Raw genomic sequence first — 24,450 nt, 5'->3', positions numbered from 1 at the left:
ATTGTTATTTTTTATTTTAATACTCCAACCAGCCATTGTTTAGCTAGTGCATCTGAAATATTTGAGTTGGTAGGATTGAAACGTCTTGCTTTGCAGAGTTAATGGCCTGCAAGGAGGATAAAATAATGTTATTCCAGCATGCATTGTGTGAGAGGTGTACTGGAGCTGAGACAGGCCATTTGTCTGTCACAGGGCGAATACAGACACACACTGACACCTCATACAATTTAGAGTAACCACTTTTTTCATTGTTAGATTCTCAAGCGTAGAATAAGATGACAAAATATGCTCTGCTTTAAATCTGAAGCCAATCATTGCACTGAAAAAATTCAACGCCTGATACTGCTTGCAGCTATGCAGTGTCACACACAAGTCCTATACAAGTCTGGCAGGTAGAACTGGATAAACGGATTAAGTGCTGCTAAAAGAATCCCCATTTGCATACAGGGACACTTTGTTTGTTTAAGGCACAGTGTGACGCTTGTGGAAAAAAAAACATCCCTCTATGGTTCTGTGATTCAGCTGTGAGGGTTAAACTGGGTTCAAGATACCCGAAGTGGCACACTCAGCTCTAAGACACATGATGCTTCATGTGGGTACACAGATGTGGGCGCACCATTCAGACTAATGGAGCAGATTTAACTTGGTGTGTATCAGTGTTTCCAATTCACACAGACAGCCTGAGTTGGGTTGACGCAGCATGTCCTAAATAGAAGGGTATGTAAATTTCAGTTGCGCTCATTTACAAAGGTGAGAGATAAAATCTGTGTGAAACAAAACTGCAGCCCGACAGGAAAATGTGGGAGAATCTTCTTGTCACCTTTGATCAAACCGAGTTTCAATTTCGATTTATCACACACAGTGAATCATGATGTGTACTAAATATCGATGGACGCTGCCTTGATCATGGATGTTTTGATTGTTTTTTAGGAAGCTGTGTTTGTAGCATTTTAGACTGAAGCTTCTGCACAGCAAATACTCTCTGTTAACATAAATGTAGATGTTGTTTGCTGGGAATTTCCCACAAGTGTGACTATGATCTGCATCTGTGTCAGCCTTTACTCCCTCGCAAATATGAGCTCACTTCATTAAGCAACCGCAGAACATCACATGTTAATGCTATATTCCAACATGGCCAAATACAAGATACTAGACTTGGTTGATTATTGTGGCAGATATTTTGCATTATTCAGAGTATCTGTATTTTTACTGGCCAATTATTGGTAAATTTCATGAGCTACTTCTGTTCTGATGCTGCCACCTTTTTCTGCCTGTAGTAACTCTGTAGTCTGGAAATATCTTTCTAGCAGAATTGGCAAAAACTGAACAAAAAACACCAGCTGTTGCCAAAAACCAGGAAATTAGCTATAGTTAGTTGTAGTTATAGTGGCTGATGCTATGCTAGTGGTTAGCGGCTAAGTTAGAAGGCAGCCACGGATTATCCTGAAATACAGTCTGGAAAACAATAATTAACAGTGATCTAAGATATAGACCTTAATGGGCAAAAAAATGATAAAACAGTGACAATTTAAGAAAACAGACAAGAACAGCAGAAAGAACTGCAAGAGACAAACTGATCAATCACAGCTGAACCTACATAAACAGAGAGTGCCCTAATTTAATCTCTCCTATTTCTTTTTTACATTTTCAGTTATAGGTACCCTTATTAATGAAGAAAACTAGTTATTTCAAGGTTAACATGTGCTGTTTACACATTACAACATTACAAGTAAGGTGTGTTGGCCCCAAATATCTGTCATCAGCCTCTTTTGATTACCAATAATCAGCATCGGTATCGGCCCTTAAAAATCCATATCAGTCGATCCCTACTTTGAGTGCTAACAGAGACATAAACCAGCACTGACTGGTATTACAATGCTATCCCATTTAATCTATTTCAACAGAAGTCTGCTCTTCTTTCCGAGTCTCTCTGGTTTTATGAACTACCTCCAAAACCCACCAGTAGACTTGAACCCGAGTTATTTTACTGATGTAAGCTGTTTCTATTCTGATCTGGGAACCACCGCTTGGTCCCTCATCATAGAAAAGGGAAATGAAACACATGGCATGGCTGACATCATCTCTGGCCCTGTGGACTTTGCGCTCCATCTGGCAGCAGCAGCAGTTGTGGTTGGTGTATGTGTGTGCGCGCATGTTCATAGAAAGATGAACGTTTGAGGTTTCAGTGAGTCATTTCCACAGTTTAGCCTGTCGGAGCTAGTCAGAATCATCGGAGAGTGCTGAGCTGCTTGGATTTTTTTTCCACCCTCTGTGCTTCTACACCTCCCATCTCTCTTTTGAAATTCATATTTAATGTTTTAAAGTCTTTTTCACACTCCCACACTGTCCACCAGCTTTCAAAAATACATTAATTTGTGATGGTTTGGTGCTAGACCTTGGTGCAGGCTTTGTGTTTATGATCATCCTAAAACACAAATCATTTAGACAGTGATTGTTACAAGTAAATTTGTCTCTACATTTTGCAGTCTACTTATGAACAGACCAATATAAATATTTGTCAATTAGCTGAGTGTATTAACATGAAGTCAACAGGAGCATGACTGTCACTCTACGACAATATGGCAGGAAAATTATTCATGTCTGAGGTTTTAAAAAATTTAACATGAGTCCTCTGTTTAGTCAACACTGCTGGTGACCTAAATTATTACAAGATCAGTGTGTTTATGAGCAAATTTCAAACGGAAAAAGGAGTGGACTGTAAAATCCCTGATGCACACTATAATTTGGAAGAAACCTTTCCATGGAGGTGGATGTAGATAGTTCTGATATTGTGAAACCACCCCCGTGATTAACGGAGCTTGCAGATAGAAACTTGCCTTTGAGTGTTTGTCTCTATGTGCTAGTCATTATGTATTATGTATTTTATACAATATACACAGTTACAATGTACAATAGAAGGGAACATACCTCTGTGTGCTGTTACCAAAATGCCAAATTATGCAAAATTGTCACCTTACACTCATTGCATTATGTCTTAAGTTGAATAATAGGCTATTTGCTCGTATTTAAATGAAAAACTAACAGTTAAGATTACCTGTATTAAAACTACAATCCACACAGTAGCAATTTAATTCAAAATTGTACTTTTTATACATAACTGAGATTCAAATCTGTCATTTTTCTATACCTACTAAGTCCATCTTCATTTGTGATGACAGACTCAACCCTCCACAGCACAGAGGATGCAAGTGTAGCACAAAATTGTTTAAAGATGTTCTGCCATTCTTCAGAAACTATTTTTTTTCAGCTGCTTGTTGATGGAGAGGTTGTGTTGTTCTATAATCCTTTTTAAAAAATACCTCAAAAGTGCTCTATTGGATCCAAGTCAGGCGGCATACTTGGCGAGGCCCTAGTTTTCACTTTTTTCCTTACTTGCATCATCTGATCTCACTAATGAATGTGCTTCAAGTATTCATTAGTCTTTTTTTTTCAAGTCCTTTAGCAAAGTTCAGTCTTGCAGTTTTGTGCCAAAGACCAAGCAAAGTTTTTCTCTTGGTCCATAGAGATGTTGTGAAATGTCCTTCACACTGTCTGAGCTGTCACAGAACCTCTGATTTCATTGATAACAGCTGTGCCAAGTCTGAAGCACTTGCCTGCTGTCTGTTTTCCAGAGTTAGATTGTGCAACTAGGCTGTGGTGTCATTTTAGGAGGACGGCTGCTGTGGCTCCTTCTAGACCTCCTGATTACTGCTGCAACCGTAGTTCCTCACTGATCTTTCTGTATCCTTTTCGACGTTGTGAAGTCTCGTAATCAGATTTCTCCATTACAGGCAGTTCTTTTCCATGTGAAGCCTTGATGCAGACTTGCAGACAGATGGCCCAGAGTTCACAAAGTTTTGGTCTTCACAGGTCATTTTAGAACCATTTTCATTCAGTTGCCGGGGTTGATAATTTCAAGGATGGGATCACACTTTTGTCACATTGATTTTCTACTTTGGACCCTGTGTTTTCAGTAAAGTCTTTCAAAAGTATCTGTTTTAGATGGTTAATAAGAAATACTGAATTTGACAATTTAGAAATAATGCAGTTTTTGAGAGCAGATTGAATCTTTTGACATCTGAGTAATATTGCACAGGAATGTTCTCACTTGTGTTGTGTACTCTTTACTGATAGGACTTTGCATTTTAAGCAGATAAAATAATTTTCTTCCAAGTTTACCATCATAGTTTAGCATATTAGCATGCTAACTTGTCAATTAACAATAAAAACAAATTACAGAGGAGGCAGGTGGGAATATTACTTAGCAGTTATTTGATCATGAACAAAGTTTTAAACAAACTGAACTTTTGACCTGATGATAGCTTTAGAAAAAGAACTTATGGTGTCAAAAAAGTTACTGCAATTTGTCATGAGATGGGCATCAGTATAATTTTATTGCAATCCATGCAATAATTGTTGGGACATTTCAAGTCTGGACTAAAGTGATGGATCGACCCACACACTGACAATGTCCAGCCAAGAGCCGTGCCACAAGCTTGGCTAAAAATATATACTAGTGTTTATGTTGCATACGAGGAGAAATGCTCACTTTCATTTCATGGGAATTTGTGGCTCCTGGGTCGTTGTCCACACTGGGCTTGTTCAGGTCAGAAAATGTTTTGCAACTTGGAACATCAGGTCAAGAGGATCCCGCTGACAGGAATCCCTCCCCTTCCAAATTCCTGGAAATTTAGATAACACTGAACTATGTGCTTTTGTCTTTGTTGCCATGTTTTTTACGAGTCTGTCTTTCCTTGCTTGTTACAAGGTTTGAAATTAGAAATGCTGAATCAAATTTAAGGAGTGCTGTGCCTGCCGAGTGCACGTGAAAGCTTTATTTAAAATGTAGGCAGGTCATGGCTCAGATAGCGTTATCTATTCTGCTTATTTTGCACTCATGAGACAAATGGTTAAGTTGCCCTGGATATGCATCTGGAGAAGCAGTCCCTGTTTACAGTTTGTTTATCTGTAAAATCTTCTAGGTCGTCTTACTGAGCGGTCATTTGGACAGTTGGGATGTGGGCCAGGGTGCCATGGATGATGGAGGTGGAGCCATGATTTCCTGGGAGGCCCTGTCACTCATCAAAGACCTGGGTAATACAGAGACAGACAAACAGAATGCATGCTAAATCACAGGTGAACTTTAATGTGTACACAATGTAGAAATGCAAAAAAAGTACAAAGATAGCTGCAAGTTTACACAGACTAATAAACAAAGTCTTGTAAATGATTTACTTTGTTATTTCGCTTCATGTAGCCACTTTGCCCTAATGTGCTAATGTTTAGCAGGGAAAAAACAGACAGAAAAAGTGTCCAAAATTTAAAAAAAAAAAAAACAAAACAGCAGTGCAGGTCAACATGTGGTCTTAAATTCATAAAGTATATGAAACTGTTTATAGATAGACGGTTCCACACTAGTTTACTGGAGCAGTCACAGTTGTTTAGCAGACATTCATTTTTTTATACACAAGGATGACACAAGTGCTTTTATTTTTTTATTAAATAATTATATAACAGTTTTTACAGTGACATCAGTGAAGAAGATGGATGTAGTTAAGCTAATCTCTTATTCTATTCAATAGGAAAGGAAAATTAGAATACAGAAAATACTGAATTTGAGTAGAAAAATGCTAAAGTGCAGGTTTTTTCCGTACAGGTCAGGAGACTTGAATATTCTAACGAAAGCTAATCACGTGCTGTGGCCTCCAAGTCACTATTTATATACTATTATTAGATTGTTAATTATGTATTTCATTCGTGTATGAGTGGCATTTTACAGTCGGAGCTGCTCAATATGGAGCTAGTTTTATCAGCTTGTATATACTTAATATAGACAGTCATGTAGTATGTTTAATTGAATAATTTAAATCTATATTTGGACAAGTCAAAACTATATTTCCAACTAGGCATTTTTCTTTACTCACAAACCAGAATCTTAAATCATATGTTGTATTTTATAAGCCATATACCTTATGCTTTATAAATGTAGTGTTAAAGGTTCTTCAGAGCTTGAGAGTTGCTGTAGGGACTGATGGTGTGACAACACCTTTTAAGATGCTTAATGTTGTTTATTTTTGTGAGTTGCAACTCGTGTGCAGACTGAAGAATAAGAGCAGGAAATCATTTACATTTCAAAACAGCTGGATTCTTACAAGATCCATGCAAATCTAAGGAGGAGCAGAGTATCCAGTTTCAAACTTGGGGACAAATTAAAATATTACTCAGAAGTGCAAGAACACACAAACCTTGGAAACCGGCTCCAATATAAAATACTGTATTCTTGTGGACAATAGAGTTTAAATAAAAAGGCCTATGACAGTGATAGTCCTCATCAGCCCGTAGACACAAGGTCAACTGAGAAAAACTAATTGATAATGTTGTATTTCTACGCATACACTACCGTTCAAAAAATTGAGGTCACTTTAAAATGTCCTTATGTTTGAAAGAAAAGCAATTTTTCAGTGTAGATAACATTAAATTCATCGTCAACACAGTCTACACATTGTTAATGTGGTAAATGACTATTCTAGTTGGAAACGGCTGATTTTTAATGGAATATCTCCATAGGGGTACAGAGGAACATTTCCAGCAACCATCACTCCTGTGTTCTAATGCTACATTGTTTTATCTAATGGTGTTGAAAAGCCTTTGAAAAGTGATGATTAGAAAGTCCTTGTGCAATTATGTTAGCACATGAATAAAATTGTTCATGGAAAACATGAAATTGTCTGCGTGACCTCAAACTTTTGAACGGTAGTGTATATTACACAAGATACATATACACATAAATGTGTATATGTATCTGCAATGCTGTGCTAATTTGTGTGTTCATCTGTGTCTAGGTTTACGTCCAAGAAGGACTTTGCGGACCGTGCTGTGGACGGCTGAAGAGCAAGGTGGAGTTGGTGCTCAGCAGTACTATAATCTACACAAGGTACTGTCTGCTGTTACTGCAGCAGTTCATGGAAAACACTCAAAACGCAGCCATAAAGCAAATATTGTTCCTGCTAATAAGAAGCAGGAAGGGTTGGACCATTGTGAAAGTAAAGGAGAGTGTAGCAGTGTAGAAATGTGCTTTCGGCAAGTTGGAGAGGCCTTGGCTTGCTCCCAGATTTTTCTCTGTGCAAAGGATCTAAACAACAATCTACAGTCTTTTAGTTTCCTTCTTTAGAGCTTTGGCTGCCTACCAGGCCCTGAGCTGTAAAAGACTACAATTCTGCAAACCAGAGGTACACAGCTAGTGTGCCATAGCTCGCCTGTGGACAGTTCAGTTCCTACATTTGATGTATATATTTAGAATTAAATGGCTTCCATTAGTTAAAGGTGGAGTCTGTGATTCTGGAGAAAGGTTGTTGGTATTTAGCCAGTTTATTTAGGTTTACCATCATTCTCGTTCCAGTTGCCCCCCCATCTACCTTTACCTCCCTTTTCCTCTTCCCTATCCATGTGCACGAATATGCACAGGACACGCTGGAAATAGTGCTGTGGATCCATTTTCTTTCCCATTTGTAGAGCCAGGGCTGTGTACAAACACTGAATTTAAGTGATTTGTGTCAGATTTGACTTGTGATTCAGATCATATGAGGAGAAATATTCACTTTAAGTGAAACTACTTAAATGAAATTTTAAGATACCGGCTTTATGTAACCAATCATACAACTTTTAGGTGCACAATGCACATATAATAAGTCTATAAACTAAAAAGCAAACTTTAGAATAAAGAAAACTGACCATAACTCAATTCAGATGAACCAGAGCATTATTAAAAATTGTGATTCTATTTGTTAAAAAACTGAACCAGTACATGTTTTTATTTTGCTCCTTTAGAAAATACAAAAAAGCTGCTGGCAGTGTATGCCCTCACAGTTTTCATGCAGACCTTTCCCACTGTAGCTTCTTCTAAGTGCCTAGTTTAATAGTAATGTAAGAAACAAGCACTGAATTTAAGCAGTTTGTGTCAGATTTGACTCCACACATGCAGTTTTTATTACCCAGTGACCAGTAAAATTGCATACATGGCTGTCTTCCCATTCCTTTACAATAAGGTTTGGTCTTCTGTTAATCCATTTTCTTCCACTTACACGGATAGGGTAGCAGTAGGCTAAGCTGGGTATTCCACATGTCTGTCACCCCAGCAATGTTTTTAAAATTCTTCTACAGTAATTCTGTGGTGTTTCCAGGCCAGATGAGATATGTAATCCCTCCACTGAGTTCTGTGTCTAAACTTAAGGCTCCTTCCAGCTAAGGAATAAGGCACCCAGGAGCATCCTAACAAGAAGTCTGGGCTAGATCAACCAAAAACAACCCTTTAGATATGAAGGAGTAGTGAACTTACTCCAAGCCCCGTCCAGATGTCCACTTGTATCTGCAATATCATTCTTTTGATCACTACCCAGAGCTCATGACCACAGGTGAGGTTTGGGACGTAGATCGGTTTGTAAATAGAGAAGTTTGCCTTTCAGCTCAACTTCCTCTTGACCATGATAGTCCGGTACAACTCCTGCATTACTGCAGACATTGCATCAATCTGTCTTGCACGAGATTCTATGATACTTAAACTCTTTGGCCTGCTAAAAACTGCCGCAGTCCACACTGAAGGTCACGATCTGATGAAGCCAACAGAACCACATTACTTGCGACATGCAGAGCCTCCTCACCGGCTGTGTCTTGAGTTGGTTCTGAAACACTGCTCAGCCTCCCTGTCAAAATGTACTCCAGGGTGCTGGAAAGGAGACTCTGAGCGATTATTAAACTTAAGATTCAGGAGGAGGAGCATTGAGGATTCTGTTTTGGTCGTTCAACAGTGGACCAGTTTTTTACCATTGCTGGGTTATGAGGTGGTCATGGGAGTCTGAAACTCCACTCCGCATGTGTTTTGTGCACTTGGAGGCTGTCTCTTTGGGGGAAACCCTATAAGAGGTACTGCAGGAGTACAGGTTAGCAGTTGTTGCTACGACCCATCCATCCTCATCTGTGATTGTGTTCTTAGCATAAATCAAACAAATTTCTGGTGGGTGTTGGACTCCACCAAGTTTGCCCCTTGTCTTCAATCCTGTTTATGATATTTATGGTCAGCTAGCAGACTGTGAGGAGACATTTACTGAATCTGACAAAAAAGTACTGGATTAGAATCACATGCTCCACCTTTAAGGCATCAGCTCAAGCAACCCTTAGTCACTAGTTGAGCTTGCATGCTTTCTTTAAGAGTAGCTGTGGTTAAAATAAAAAACAAAAACAAAACAGTATTTACATGGATGGAAAATTGCATTGTTTTTAATTATTCAGTTATTTATGTATCCATGTTTTCGCTTCTCTTGAGCTGTCACCGTTTCTATCTGTTCTGTCCCCACTCAGGTGAACATGGCCAACTTTGACCTTGTCATGGAGTCTGACGTGGGGACATTCACCCCAGTCGCGCTGCAGTTTACTGGTAGTGACGCAGCCAGAAAGGTGGGATTAAAAACACAGCTATAAAAAAAAAAAAAAAAAAAAAGTAAAAATGGAATCATAGGCATTTGAACAGGCTTCCAAAAACAGCAAGGCAGTGTGAAATAGTATCCTGTCCTGTAAATGGGCTGTTTTTCCTTTAAGGTTGAGGCCATTGCTTCTGAAAACAAGAAATGTTTCCTTCACTCCAATGTTGAACTTCTCACCTATCCTCATTCTTTTGCATTTACGTCACAGAAGGGAAGTAGTCTCTGCCACCTGAACCACAACAACACAAAGAGAAAACCCAGGTTTAACCACAGAACTAGTTTCTATTGGATTAATGTGGCACTGTAACATATTTACATAATGTTTACTATGGGCTTACAGCCTACAATGGCCGTATGATTTAACCCTCTGAACCCCAAAACCTGCTAGTGGGTCTGAAATGCAATTTTCCTTAAAAACAAAAGAACTAAATTACACCATTTTTCAGAGGCAGAAACTAAAGACACATAAATACTTACTGGATTTTCAACTTTTGAACTAATAATGTGTTGTGTGGTTCAGTCAGGCCAAATCTAACCTTAAAGTGATATTTCAAAAAAAAAAAAAATTATTAAACATTTCATGTCATATTTAAAGTTTTGCCAAAAATAAAGCAATTGCAAAACTAGGTTCTGTAAAAAATAAAAATATCTGTGCTCATTGGCACAACTGTGACGACATTAGTGACTCAACTGCAACCAGCAGTTCTAGCCATGGTTGTGTTGTTTCTATAGAGGTGCAGGTCTTTATGTTGCAGTGAAAAATGAGCCCACAGTGAGTAAAAATATGACAGGAGCAAATAAAATATGCAAAGGAACTGCTTGGAATTCAGAGGGTTAAATATTTGATCATTTATTTTATATATTTATTCATTTATTTGATCAGGGACCATGAAATTAACACAGAACACTTCTGATGTATTACATATAGAGTGTATAGCATTAAGCTAATTTTCAACTCCCATCCCTTGGGCTTTTCGGTAAAAGTAGTTACTGTCAATGTACCTTGGATTTACAATACTGTGCAATAATTAATGCTGAAGCACATTTGATATTCAACAGCATTTACCAGACATGACGACTAACACTTTTCAGTGTCCGTTTTAACAGGTGATGGAAGAAGTGGTCAAACTTCTGGCTCCCATTAACACGACCAAACTGGAGGCTCATGGTGAAGGAACAGACATCTCACCGTGGATGCAGGCCGGAGTTCCAGGTCAGTTGAATCATTTTTTCTGTCTGCAGCAAACAGCTAATGTTTATAGTAACAGGGCACTGTGAAAATTCATATCAAAACATAATATGTGCCACAGCTGTGTTAATATGACTTTAAGTGTCTTCCATTAACGAACAAGAAAGGAAATAGGAAGTTACTAATCCTACTTTTTGTGGTTCTGGCTTAAAGACGTTTTCTTCTGAAAGTGCTGCGTATGAAGAATCACATCCTCGTTAATGAACTATGAACAGACTATGTGGGGACAGATATTCACTTGCAGTTAAATTACTTAGAAATCTGAAATGAAACTTCAAGATTCAGAGTTTACGTAACCAGTAAGATTTTTTTTGATGCACAATGTACGTGTAATAGGTCTATAAACTTAAAAGCAAAGCATTAAACAGAAATAACTAAGTTTAAATAAACCAAAGCAATATTAAGTTTAGCATTAAGATGAGAAACTGTAGAACAACTTAACAATATAGTTAAATTTCTGTTAAACTTTTGCTGATCTGCATTACTTATTGTGGGAAAAAGTCTGCATCATCAACAGTGTTGTTCTGAATGTTATACCAAATAATAGAGGTTCAGTGTTTCAGACATCTTTTGCTTCAAGCTATTTTTTAAGGAAGTGAGATTGTATTGTATCCACAAAAACACAATGTTTTAACCTTTAGATAAGGAACTGAACAAAATAACAAAAACATACAGTGGCAGTCTTCATTATCAAACATTTAGCAGTTCGAGTGGCGCTGCAGAGGGTTTAGTACACTCATGAAAAGACATTTAAAGGCAGTAAAGTTTCTCTAGCAATTAGTCTGTTATGTTATTCAGGGTTGTTTATAAATCCTTGCTTTTCACTCTGCAAAGGCTTTTATCGTGTTCATTTACTTAGGAGTGTCTGTGGTGTAATTTGTGTTGGAGAGAGCCAAGAAAAACTTTTACATAAGATCACATTAGCAGAGACTAGAGCCAGGTCAGTTGGACAGCGGTTACTGTTCAGCTCTGTTAAGTTGTTCAGACATCTTCCTCTCTTTTCTACCCTAATAATAATGATCAGAAAAAAAGTTTACAGCATTCTTAGTTGTTCCATTTACTAATCTGTCGCCCACTGACTCATCCCCATGAGGTTTTCCATCATGGAGGTAAAATAAACATTGTTCTACTTGTCAAAACAGTGACGGTTCATTGTGAGTCCTCTGGTTCATGAATCACCAGAGACAAGCTGCATTCTGAAGGGTTTTCTTCCTTGGTATCTATAAGCCTGAATCGAAATGTCTTGCATATCAACAGTTTTTTTAAAAAACATATACAGGTGGTCCATCATTCAATAGTTAAAGTGATCTCTAATTCTGGAGCAAGTAAGGAGTTTTCCTCAATCAGGTTTAGAAGCTTTCACCAAACCCACTTTTTGGAATACAAACCTGATAGAAAAATTAACCAAAACTGAAAACAAAGATGAATAGATACAAGATAATATAAAATGAAGTCAAAATAAGTAAGAAAAAAAATCCAAGACTAAAAAAAATCATATGGATAAACTGCAGATATTACAAGTAGACATGAGGAACTCAGTTCTTCTAATGGGCCTTTCAGGTATTATGTAATTTTTATGAAGTTTTACAAGCAAATTACTTTCACCTGTAAGAACAAAAATGTTAAAAAGCAAGCTTTATTATATAATTTCATCAAGGATAAAGTGGGGAGACCTAATGGATTTAACAAAAGAGACCATAATTTAAATCAAGCCAAAATTACTAGGATGTATATTTTAAAAATTGCTTTGAAACACTTTCAAATGTATAATGTTTTGGTTCTTTAAGTGATGTTTCAGTATCATCTGCTCTGTGTTTTTTGGGTAATTACAGTGCCACATTTTTAGCACATGACCTTTTAAGTAACTTTTAATCTCAAGATTATTTTATCCAACTGAAATGTCTGTTTTTTCAGTGACAGGTTAAAATTACTTCTAGTTGGGATTCTTACAAGTCTGGACTTAAACTTCCAGATATTAAGCAAATGTTTGGAGATTGTAAACTTCTGTCAGTAAAGTGAATAACTAAGTATAAGTAATGACACATTAGCCCTAAGATGGTTTTTTGAAAACAGGACCCTGACATTACTTTGTGGTACTGTGGCTACACAATACAGGCCAATAAACAATAAAACAGTGACTAAATGATCAAAAATAAGGCTATAATTGGTCTTACAGGGCTCGGTTTTATTATAACTTGCATATGTTTTTAGTTTTTTTTCCCCCATAAAAATTGTACATTGCTAGTGATGCAACACATAACAAGATCCAGTTTTAAAAAGGCTGCTGGCCGTTTACCAGCCAACCGAGGACTTAGTTTTCATGCAAACTTCCTCTATTGTCTACTCTGTACCACTACACCAAGATTAAGTACTGTAAATAAACTAGCTTGTTCAGCAGTAATGGTGGTAAATTGTACTAAGCCAGAGTTTGTCAGTGTTGATGGATTTAGAAAGTAGGTATTTGTTTATGTTTGTGGTTTCGTACAATTATTAGTAGAAATGAAACTCAGGACAACTTTAAAAACAACAATACCAAACGTGGACATTTTGTCAAGCAAACCAGCAAAACAGCCCCTCTTTATTGAAATGATCAGACAGAAGAATTAGAAAGACACTGAGTTTTCTATTGTTAAATACATTCAACAGACTTTTTGGATTTTCTGGATATTCTGGAATATGAAGACATACACAGCTGTGTGTAGCGGATGGAGTAAAACAAAACAATGATAAATGCAATCATGGAAAGTCAGATAAGTAACGGGTCAATCGAATACAAATACCATGACACAATAGAAATAATTTGGTGGACATCCCCCTTGTGGTGGGTATCACTGTTCTTGGCACTTGTTTTTAGCATTCTCAATAGTCCTGATTTCCACGACCAGACACAGCTGCTAACCTACGGCAGTCCTGTGTGTCATGTTGAATCCTCTCAATCATACACCACCAGACAAGCTGCATTCTGAAGGGCCTTCCTCCTCGTCTGTTAGGCTGAGTCGAGGTCTCTTGGATGGTCTCTTTATGAGAGCTGGTTGTAGGAACAGTACGGGGCTGTCCAGCGGGAAGGTGGTGGTACAAACACCACAGTCTCTGCTGGGCACTTTGGCCTGGGTAGCTTCAACCACATACAAAGAAAAAAGTAAGCTTGGCAAGTCGTGTCTGAGTATCAGTGCCAATATAAATGAGCACACTTATTTACCCTAAATTTCACATAGAAGTTGATCTGTAGGACTACAAACCTGTGCTTCGGAGGGAATTGTGCACTTTGTGGGATTCTGTGGTTTTCATGGACAGCTGCGTGCCGACTGACGCTGTTTCTGGTGCATCAGTCTGGGAGGCTGCGTGTTGTACAGAAGGCATGACGTGATAAATGCTTCCACCACCCACCTAATCCAAGACACAACAGCAACACTTTATGCGCTAATCATATAATTCAGGAAATGGTGTTACAAACACTGAAACTGTTCATATAATGTGGGCAGAATCGAATCTCAAATTGTGGCTTGTTGTGGTTCTCATATGTAGGCTTCAATTAAAACACGACTTTGGATTTCTCCACATTCTTAAAACTGTGGAATGTTGTTTGTTCAGTCTGATGGATACAGAAAAATGAAATAACTAATAGATTATTTAAATGCCATAATAAATACATAGCTATATATAAATAAGAGCTGCAACTTTTTAGGTCAGCTTGGAGTTTTCAAGCTCTCAAATAATATTTCTCAGTTACTATTTTGAATGCACATGATGCTCAAATAGCAGATTTTTTGCCAATATTCTGCAGATTTTAACACTTATACATGAATTTTAGGGGATTTATTGTATAAGAATCAACCCTATTTCTCTGCATGTAGCCTATGAGCAGCCAAGGTTCACTGACCTCACATTTGTTTTGACTGACTCATTGATATATTTATTATGGCATTTATTTATTTATGTATTTCACTGGCATTTCATTTTGCTAGTATTTCCTGACATTATGTGCTGCTGCTATTGTTAAAAGCTAAACCAACTAGCTCATCTTCTTAAGCAAATACTGCAAACCTAACTGCAGTCTGTCAAACATATATACGCAGGTTTAAGGAAACATACAGAGTATTAAAATACTGTAGTTAAAAGTGGAATCTATGCATAACAAACAGAAGCCAGGTGCCAAATGCTAACAGGGTAATCTAAACTGTATAAACAGTACCTCTATCACCACAAAGTAAATTAGGAATGTGTACAATATTCTTGCTTCTTACTTGCAACTTCATAATTTGACACTTAGTTCTCGGAAAGTCTGGATTGATCCCTCCTCGATGCTTGAATTGAAGTAAATCCTGATTTATAACCTGCTTTTATCTGTCTCAAAATGAGAAGTCGTGCAGTAGAAGAGGCTGCATGTTCAGGACCGCATTTCTATCACCCTAGTTTGTCATAACAGCACCTCATAAGAAGTTTATGACATCAAAAGTGCATCCAAATCAGTTTTTAACCCAAAGACTACTTCCGGTCTAACTGATTGTTCTTTTAGATGTTTATTCCACCCAAATGTTACTTTCTGTTTTGCAATTTAACTTGGCTGCTAAGAGTTTTAACAGGTTAAAAAAAAGAAGATGAAATTTTATTGGCAGTCACTGAGTTTCAACCAGATATTAGGAAAGTTTGAAAGAGGCAAGACACCTTGTATATGCAACAGTTTTTCTGTTGTATCGGAATCACACAGAAACGTTGTGTCTGTCCACTTGGGGTGGTTGGTACATGGAGGATTGTTGCAGATTTAATTTTGGGAGATGCTGGAGCTGCAGTGATGGATGTTCTTGTAGCTGGGCTGGTAGAAGTTGTTGAAGTTGGGATGGTGCAAATTTTCGGAGCTGGGCTGGTAGAAGTTGTTGAAGTTTGGATGGTGGAAGTTTTCAGAGCTCGGAAGGTGAAGGTTAAGGCAGGGTGTTTCTCCTTGCACAATGACAGGTGTTTCATGAAGTCCCGTTTACGTGACAGCATTGAGTGGCAGTAGATGTAGTTGTAATGCATTCGTGCTCGGCAATCTAATCCACATCTGTGAATGGTGTACCCTAAAACATAACAACACAGTAATGTAGAATTATCATTTTATAACATGCAAAACATTTAGGCTGTTTTGAACGCATAGACACAGTGTACCTCTATTTGAATTTCTAAAGAGAATAATTGCAAACTTTACCTTCATGGAGAACTGCACGGTTAAAGTGGTTCTCTAAATGAAGTCTGACCTTGGACAGCCTCGTAGGGTGGAATAACACTGAGCTACAGAATGGGCAGTGGAAGTCCGTGCAGCATGTGGCGCATCTTTCCAATTGGGGCAAGGAGCGCCCTTTCCGGATCGTTATATGCATCTTGAAAAAGGGAGAGTGTAATTGTGTAATCTGGTATTTAACCAAAAATACCGTTCACATCTTCTGTCCTGAATTTTTCTGCAGTATTGTTGATGTTCTGTGCACCAAATTACAATCAATTCTGTTCATTTTTTTTCCAGTTGAAATAGCTTTTAGGGACCGATATAACTCACATCGTGCAGCTTTTTGTAGGTTGCAAAAGAGATAATATCTATAAACCATGTTAGCTGCAGCCTACTGCCCAATATTGACATATGAAACATTTACAGAATAACTGTCAGAAACTACTATAGTATTATCTGAACATGCTAAGCCATGGTATTGATTGCTTATTTCACTCATATGTCTTCTAGCGTATTAAAAACACCATAAGGACATGCTAACAAGATAAAAACAACAAAACTTGACTTCCACCAGAGGGAATCTTTAAATATTAGGATTATCTAAACCTAATTAAAATGATAAAACCGTGATTTTTGTTTACACTGAAGACAGTTGGCTACTGCTAATTTATTGTAGCTAGCAGATAATTCATACTGACATGTTTTTAAATTGTAAATAATGTGCAGGCTAGAATTATCACAGTTAAGTAAACACCTGGCCGTGCTACTGGTTCTATAAACAAAGAAAAATGCTAACAGCAAGCTAACATGAGCCAACAGTAAGCTAGCAAACGTTAGCCCACTCTGCGACCCAATTCAAGACGCCGCAATTATTTTTCTAACAAATAAAGCTCGATTCCCATTTAGTGCTCACTGTTTTCTGATCATCCATCTTGTCCGTGTAGAAATACGGTGCTCGGTGGGTTATCCTGCTCGGTAGGTGGCAGTGTCCCGCAAGACTCGGCGCCTGGAACTGCGGTCCTGAAACTGGACCCTCCGCTATTACCCAGACATAGACGCTAAAGTTACCAAAAGAGACAGTTAAAGTGTATGTCTTGTATTCATGGACGGCTTCCTGGGTTTACACAACTGTGTCACCACATCAGGGTTCAGGAGAAAGCTGCTTATTGAATCCTGTCTGCAAAGTTGGAGAAGCAGTCTCGCGAAAAGTGGAGTTACAGACGAGAGCAGACGGGATGTCCAGCCGCCCCGAAACACGCAGCCAGCGGGGTGACATCTCTCTGCTAGACGGTAAAAAGTGCGGTCCCTCCGGGCTTTTGCACTGCGGATAACCGCATCTCCGACCCATGTTTGACAGTCTGCAGGAGAAGCTAACAAGCTAACTAAGCTAAAAACAAACAACTTCATCTTCTTCTTTCTCTGGATCAATCGGCGGATACAGTTGCTTTACCGCCCCCTACAGGACTGGAGTGCAGAGTGGTAGCCTGACAGCATAAACTGGAAAAGCACTCAGAGAGCGCGGTACTTCGTCAGCGCTGTTCATTCTCCCATATGGCATTGACAGAAATGCAGCATTTTTAAAAAATAAATGCAGCTTTTGTTAGTTATTAATTATTGATGATCAGAAATCACTGCAACATAGAATAGGGACGTTTAATATAGATGTACCCACGAAAAAATGACTTTGCGCTGAACACAGGCGTGTGTTCTGCATATGTACATTATGTATGGATACCTAATCGTGTGACCTAAACATGTAGCGGGCGGTGGGAGTTGATGGGACTCGGACACGCCCTCACAATTAAATCAATTGTTCCTTGTATCATTTCCAACGGATTTATTTATTTTTATTTATTTAGCCTTTATTTATACAGGTAGTCTCATTGAGACACTGAGTCTCATTCTCAAGAGAGACCTGTCGGATAAGTCCCAATAAGTCTGCAACAGTGGATTTGTAGTAGGATCGCAATCATGTGATCGCCAGCAGGCAGCTGACATAGTCATATAACTCCACCGCGTTACTTGGCGGAGCAACAAACAAGTCATTAAACAATCACTTCAATTCAGTGTGTGCTGTATTGGCATGTGTGTCAGGTGCACAGTATTGCCAAAGCATGAATGATGGTATATATTAAAGATGAGGAGACAAAATTGAGAAGAAAAAAAAAAAGCCAAAGCCATGGTCTTAGTTAGAATTAAACTAAAGAGGATAAAAAGACAAAAAAAACTGTAAATATATGCAAATGCATTGTGTATGTGTGTGCCATATGGAGAATATTTATAATTTATTTATATAGCACTTTTTCAAACAAAGGTTTAGAAAGTGCAGATGAAACAAAAACAGAAGTCACATCAATAGTCACTACTCAATACTTAAGTCACATATAAAACAGCTGTTGAACCAAAGGGCGTTCCAGTAGAGAAATAAGATTAGCATTACTAAATTTCCTAATAAATTTAAATATTAAGATTAAGAACATACATTTTTATTTGAAATACAAATTTATGTGACTAATTACAGATTAAGGTTAAGACCCTGTAATATAATTAAATATATAAATTTTCATGACTTAATTACAAATTAAGATTAAGACCCTATAATAAGAAATTACAAATTTTCATGACTAATTAAAGATTAACCTGTCAGTATTACATAAAATGTAAACTTGCCTAGCTCATTTAAATGTTAAAGTTAGAATCCTGTAGTATGATTAATTAAAGAAATATAGCTGACTAAATTAAGTATTAAGGTTAACACCATATAATGTCATATAAAATACAAATTAACCTGGCAAATTAAATATTAAGACAAAGAATGCACGGTATTATTAATTATACTGATTTATTTGACTAAATTAGATCTTAAGGCTGAACCCCTACAATATTATATAAAATGGAAATGTACCTGGCTAATTAAATATTATGGTTTGGACACTACAGTACTATGAACTATGCAAATATACCTGACTAAAGTAAATGTTACAGTTTAGATCATACAAATAATAAGTGCTATGCTAGAAGTTTACCGGACTAAATATATGTTAGTTATGATTCACAGTATTAGTGTAAGAAATCACCTGACTAATTAAGATTACAATCATTAAGGTTACATATTTACAGCATTTTTTTTACATCGGAAACACACAAATATATATAATATATTATGTCAAGATACCTATTTGTCATATTCAGTAATATGTTTCAATCGTGTCCTCTCCTTACACAACCTGTTGCTTCACATTGTCTAGTTCAGTGAAGTCAAATTTCTTAGAGTATTGAGGTCTTATTATTAGTATATTTGTCACATTTTAAGAGGAAGTGCACCTCTGTCTCTGCTGTGCCTGTCATGAAGTAACCACAGACTTTTCCTCCTGTCAGTAGCCACAACTTCTTGTGTCGTCTTCTCTCTACGGCCAGACTGTGGTCACTGAGTCAGTATCTGTCTCTGCTTATTCTGCCAATTTATATTGATGGTTTGGGGCCAGATAGTAATGGAGTCTGTTCTGAGTCTTGGTTTGATTCTTTAATATTCAAGCACCTCGTGTTTGTGTAATAATATGTTTTTCTCTTCAAATCGTAACTCAGCATACATATCCAAGCCTTTCCTTTTGCTCTCAACTCTGTAACACGGTTCTCATCAGTCATGGAGATGGATTTGTTGGCAGGCAAACTCGGTAGCCAGGATTTCATCTGTAGCACTTGTACAACTTTTGTTCATATTGGCTGAAAGTAAAACATGAAAAGTATTCCTTGGCATTTCGGGCGCAGTTTCTTATACTGCATTAGTTTGACAAACAAAGTCAAGGTCAACATCTGCTTACTAGCTTTTTCCCACATCTTATTTGTCCTTCACACTCACACAGTCATGTGCTCAATCTGTAGTGACAGAATGGAAGATGTGCTTGCTAACCCAAACAGTAGATTCTGATTACAAACTAAAGTTCGCAATACAGGGTACAGAAATAATGCCTCAAGGTACAGAAATTATATATTAATGGTGTTTCTGGTTAATCATTGTTTTAAAATAAAGATTATTTTCTAATATGGAGCCAAAAGCAAAGCAAACCCAAGAGTCTGAACACAAAGTCAAACCAGCAGACTGAAATAGAAGAGTAGCTACAAAAATAGTGAAGTGAAAGTTTTTAGTAAAATCAAGGTAACATGGTTTCTTTCTTCATTCTCCACCAGTGTCTTAGTATTTTATAGAGTAGAATAGAATAGAACAGAACTACTTCATTGATCTCAAAGGGGAAATTCTGTTGTTACGGCAACAAGCAGAAACGGTAGTGACCACCACAAATACAAAGAAATAAGGAGAAATATCCAGTAAGTAAGATAAAATAGGAAAAATATGTTAAAGTACAAAATGCCCAATAAAGTGTAAAATATAGCATGAATAAAAAAGTCCTCAAGTGAAACATGAACCATAAAGTGTTGATGTATAAATAAACTACAGTAAAAATATACAATGAAATGTAGATATAATATAAAGATTTGTCTACAGAAACGTCCTGGAGGATTAATCCAGGTGCAGTGATGGTGTTTGGACAGTTGACTCTACAACATGTGAAGTTTTGTGGAGCAGGTTTTATTTTATCATTAAACGCTCTACGGTCGTCTTTCTGTCCATCTGTTCTCCAGGTGCCAGCCTCCACGTGGCTGACAGTCGCTACTTTTGGTTCCACCACAGTGAAGGCGACACCATGACGGTCCAGGACCCTGGAGACATGAACCTCTGCTCGGCATTGTGGGCCGTGGTTTCCTACGTGGTGGCCGACCTGCAGGACATGCTGCCCAGGTAGCACATAAACGACAGCAGGATCATGTAATTCCTAAACGCCTGGTTAAATCCAGCTGGTTTAGAAATACTTGAGATTGAATAGTTAATTTTTTAATGCCAGTTTCTGCTTACAATTTGAATGTAAATCAACTTTAGATCAGAGAGAATGGAAACTCTGTGAAGACTCTGATTGAAATCTGTTAGATCTATTATGTTTTTTTTTTTTTAATGTAAATCGAGCTAATGTGAATGTCCAAAGAGAGGGCAAATAAAAGTTTATTTAAAACCCAATGTGGCATGATAGATGCCTATATGATCAGGCTACATAAAGACCTTCATGATTTTTAACAGAGAAAAACACAGTATGTTTAAATTTGGGAGAAAAATCAATCTTTTTAAGTACAAAGCTGCTTTTAAGGAATAGGATTGTGGATTTTCTCAGGTACTGTATTTATACTTACATCATTTGCACCACAATGGATGAAATTAGGATGTTTTTAAGTACAGAAATTTATTTTAAAAAGTGCTAGAAAGTCTTAACTTGTGTTTCTGTATAAGTAGTGAGTTTATGGAGAAGAAGAAAATGTGTTAAGAAATTGCAGTGCTGTCTAGAATTTCCCAGTTTCCAGTTTTATCTAAAGAAAAACTTTAAAAATCTGTTTTAAGCTTGGTGAGGTTGACATTTTAAATCATTTATATCACCATTCTTGTTTATTGTTGCCTCTGTATTTTTCCTAATGTTATTTTCACATGTTTTGTAAGATCTGACACAAAATAATTCAGGGCATCATTAAAGTATTAATCATTGTTTTACGCAATGACACTTATCTGCTCTTCTGCTGTAATTCTTTACATTTTGCCGATTGCGTAGTTTCTGCAAAAAAAGAGGAAGATGAGACGAGGTGACGACAAATGACATGTATACATCCAGTTCATAGAAAGGAGAAGAAAAAAGAGGAATAAAGAAGCAGGACGAAGCAAGATGGTGTGAAGAGAAGAACCGAATTTAGAAGAAGAAGATCATACAGTGGAGGAGAGGAAGTGAAGAGAATTAATCACTTTGCGGGCGATATGGCGACCATCACAGCAGCTACAACAAACACACACACAGCTGGGATGTGTTACCCCGTGAACTGATAAGTCAGCACTCCCAGCGGGTGATGTCAAGGTTAGTCAGCCGGCCAGAGCAGATAAAGTCATTGTGTTGAAACAGAAATTTGTGGAGCTTTTTGTCAGTGTCTGGTGAGCTCCCACTCATGTGTCAGTAACACTGTGATTCACACACACACAGTTTTGTTAGTGACAGAGCACAGTCTGTGGATGTTTAACACAAACTGAGTCACACATGTGCCTTCCACTGCGGCCGCCTCTACGAAAACACATTTGAGCATCACAGAGACATCTGTCAAACAGTACAGCTTCATGTCACGTTCATGTGATATTCATTTCTTTTGATGATCTGCAGATTGATGGTTAAAATTATGAACATCCATCTTAGACTTTGCTGATAAACTAATCCATCCATTTTGTTTTCAGGATGTCCCTATAACTGTCTGAAAAACCTCCAGTTGATCCAAAATATGAATCAATCAATAAGTAATAACAGCGGGACATTTGTGTTTTTGTTGACTTTTGATATTTCCTTTTCTCCTCCATTTTTTTTTAAAGATGAGACTTTTCTGTGATAAACAGTGGTCCTGTTTTGTACTTAGTCTTTTTTTTTCTTTTTTAAAAAAGAGAAAAAAAAGTGTTTATTGTAGTTAGAATATATATTGGTATTTGGTGATACTCGGGAAAGGCACAGGCTATTGTTTATCCCCACATGTTAGCAACAAATGGGGTAAAGTGGTGAAGAAGAGTGTTTGGAAAGAATTAGCAAGAGTGACCATATTTCTCCTTTATTAGCCCAGTCCAGAACAGAATTTAAAATCCTTCTCCTCATATACAAAACCTTCAATGATCAAACTCCTCTGTATTGTAAAGGCCTTATCCTTCCGCACTATCAGGCCTTCAGCTATCGAGATCCTCCTACTTTGGGTTCAGGAGGAAAACACCCTCTCTAGTCTTATGATTAGGCTTCAACCCTCCTTTTTGATAAATCTAATAGCTAGGGCTACCTCAAGTGACCCTGAACCATCTTTTAGTTATGCTGCTATAACCTGAGACTACTGGGGAACTTGTGATCATATGCCACCAATTTTGTGTCTTCTTGCTCTTGTAGTTTGTGTTTTGTCCTCCCTGCTGGCATTTCTGGCTTTAGAGCTGCACGTTTCTGATTTGTGGTTACTTTTAACACTCAATTACCCAGTGCTCATTGTGTTCTTATGTGTTCTTTGTGTGTTTTCCCTCCTTTGCCCTCACTCAGACTGGTTGTAGCAGATGTCTGCCCTCCCCGAGCCTGGCTCTGCTGGCGGTTTCTTCCTGTTTGAAGGGAGGTTTTTTTCTTCTCTTGGCCACTATTGGGAATAGTTTGGATTTGTTGGATTTTCTGTCTCTAAAATAATATTTAAAAAGGTCTTCACTTAGTATGTGAAGTGCTCTGAAGCACTGTTCCCTCTAAGCTGCGCAATTGCGCACTGCTGACACGGTCTCCGTGCACAGAAAATCTGCACTGCGCACAAAAAAAAAAAAAATCCAACCTAAATTGTAAATAAAATAAACACGTAACAATTCATTCTGTGCTATTTTTCAGTGTGAGTCAGTGAGTGACCGGTGACTGGCTGCTGCAGCCAATGATGCGATTCACATACGTATTTACCATAGACTGTATATAATGGTATTTACGCAGCTAATCAACGTCATTGACAGGCGTCCTTATGTGCAGCCATCGTTGTTCTCATAGATATGAATGAGTAGATAGGACACGCCCCTTTGAGCTGCATGCTACAGCGAGGCTAAGCTAGTGGGGGCAAAGTTTCAGTGCATTCCGTTGATGTCGAGGGCGTGAAAACGGAAACAAGTATGCCGTCTCACTGTGCTGCATACAATTACACACTGCGTCGTACGATTGAGACAAGGAAACTTGGAATGACTTTTCATATGTAAGAATAGTTTTTGGCTCTTTTTTCATTATGAAATCTTGTTGAGAGCTTCCAGTCTATGAGAGCTAACTAGTTAGCCACTAGCAAAACACTAAGGCGAGCTAGCAGCTTGACAAGCAAATACCAGACGATTAATAGTAGCTGTAGTATAGTTGTACAAGCAGAAGTAGTAATACTAAAAGTACAAGCAGTAGTAGTATAAAATAGCTGTTAGAGTCGTAGAAGTAGTATCAGCATTTGTAATAATATTACAATTTGTAGTAGCAGTGCCAGTATCAGCAGCAGTAGTTAGTGTACTACTACTACTACTAGTAGTAGTCACATTACTACCACCAATACTACCAATAGTAGTTATAAAGCCTAACTCATGTATATCCAGATTACCATCTATGTTCTTCCTCCAAACCCATTTTATGATTGGGATTACAGGCAATTCTTTAGGATTGTTCTCAAATAATTGAAATGTTACTAAACAAGGTTATACTTATCAAATTAAATAGCTCTGGTCTCCAGTATATTGGCAAATTCGGTTCTTTGTACTTAATTTATTAGCATGATTTCTTTTTAATATGTTGTCTACAGACTTAATTACTTCTCTGTCTACTTTTCTTACTCCATGTAGGTTTCCCAGAGACTATGGGTTGAGGAGAAATTGGAAGTTTGTCGGCTTAGACCTGGTGTCATTCCATCAGTGTTAAACTTCC

At 37.7% G+C, this 24,450-nt stretch overlaps 2 protein-coding genes across 5 annotated transcripts in view; one reads left to right on the top strand and one right to left on the bottom strand.

Annotated features, from left to right (window-relative positions):
* LOC111586527 (carboxypeptidase Q) overlaps window positions 1-24,450 on the top strand; it is a 30,240-nt gene extending 5,790 nt beyond the window's left edge. Inside the window, exons 7-13 of one of the 4 annotated variants that reach the window (XR_008602781.1) lie at window positions 4,983-5,094; window positions 6,843-6,934; window positions 9,355-9,450; window positions 10,584-10,689; window positions 20,567-20,723; window positions 21,637-21,873; window positions 23,071-24,336. Coding sequence is in view for 2 of the 4 variants with exons in the window: in XM_055013741.1 (XP_054869716.1) it covers window positions 4,983-5,094; window positions 6,843-6,934; window positions 9,355-9,450; window positions 10,584-10,689; window positions 20,567-20,723; window positions 24,369-24,444 (639 nt within the window). In the remaining 2 variants the exon portion in view is untranslated. Of the gene's footprint in view, window positions 1-4,982; window positions 5,095-6,842; window positions 6,935-9,354; window positions 9,451-10,583; window positions 10,690-20,566; window positions 20,724-21,576; window positions 21,874-23,070; window positions 24,337-24,368 lie in introns of those variants that run through there. The other 3 variants (XR_004846202.2, XM_055013741.1, XM_035942025.2) reach the window with 3 other exon arrangements.
* Window positions 13,271-17,343, bottom strand: LOC111586528 (mucin-2-like). Its single transcript, XM_023296279.3, has 5 exons — window positions 16,839-17,343; window positions 15,911-16,082; window positions 15,391-15,782; window positions 13,965-14,112; window positions 13,271-13,840 (listed from the first exon to the last, which is right to left on the bottom strand). The coding sequence occupies exons 1-5, from the start codon at window positions 16,854-16,856 to the stop codon at window positions 13,662-13,664; spliced, it is 909 nt and encodes a 302-aa protein (XP_023152047.1). The 5' UTR covers window positions 16,857-17,343; the 3' UTR covers window positions 13,271-13,661.

The sequence above is a fragment of the Amphiprion ocellaris genome, chromosome 9, assembly GCF_022539595.1.
Source record: "Amphiprion ocellaris isolate individual 3 ecotype Okinawa chromosome 9, ASM2253959v1, whole genome shotgun sequence".
NCBI classification, from domain to species: domain Eukaryota; kingdom Metazoa; phylum Chordata; class Actinopteri; family Pomacentridae; genus Amphiprion; species Amphiprion ocellaris.
Note: the sequence above shows the minus strand (reverse complement) of the source record. Positions and strands in the feature narration are given on the sequence as shown.

Coding starts and splice junctions, on each gene's coding strand:
- LOC111586528 (XM_023296279.3), bottom strand. Junction 14,113..15,390: donor AAAACTGTTGCATATACAAG/GTGTCTTGCCTC, acceptor GTCTTGGATTAG/GTGGGTGGTGGAAGCATTTA. Junction 13,841..13,964: donor CAATTCCCTCCGAAGCACAG/GTTTGTAGTCCT, acceptor ATGTGGTTGAAG/CTACCCAGGCCAAAGTGCCC.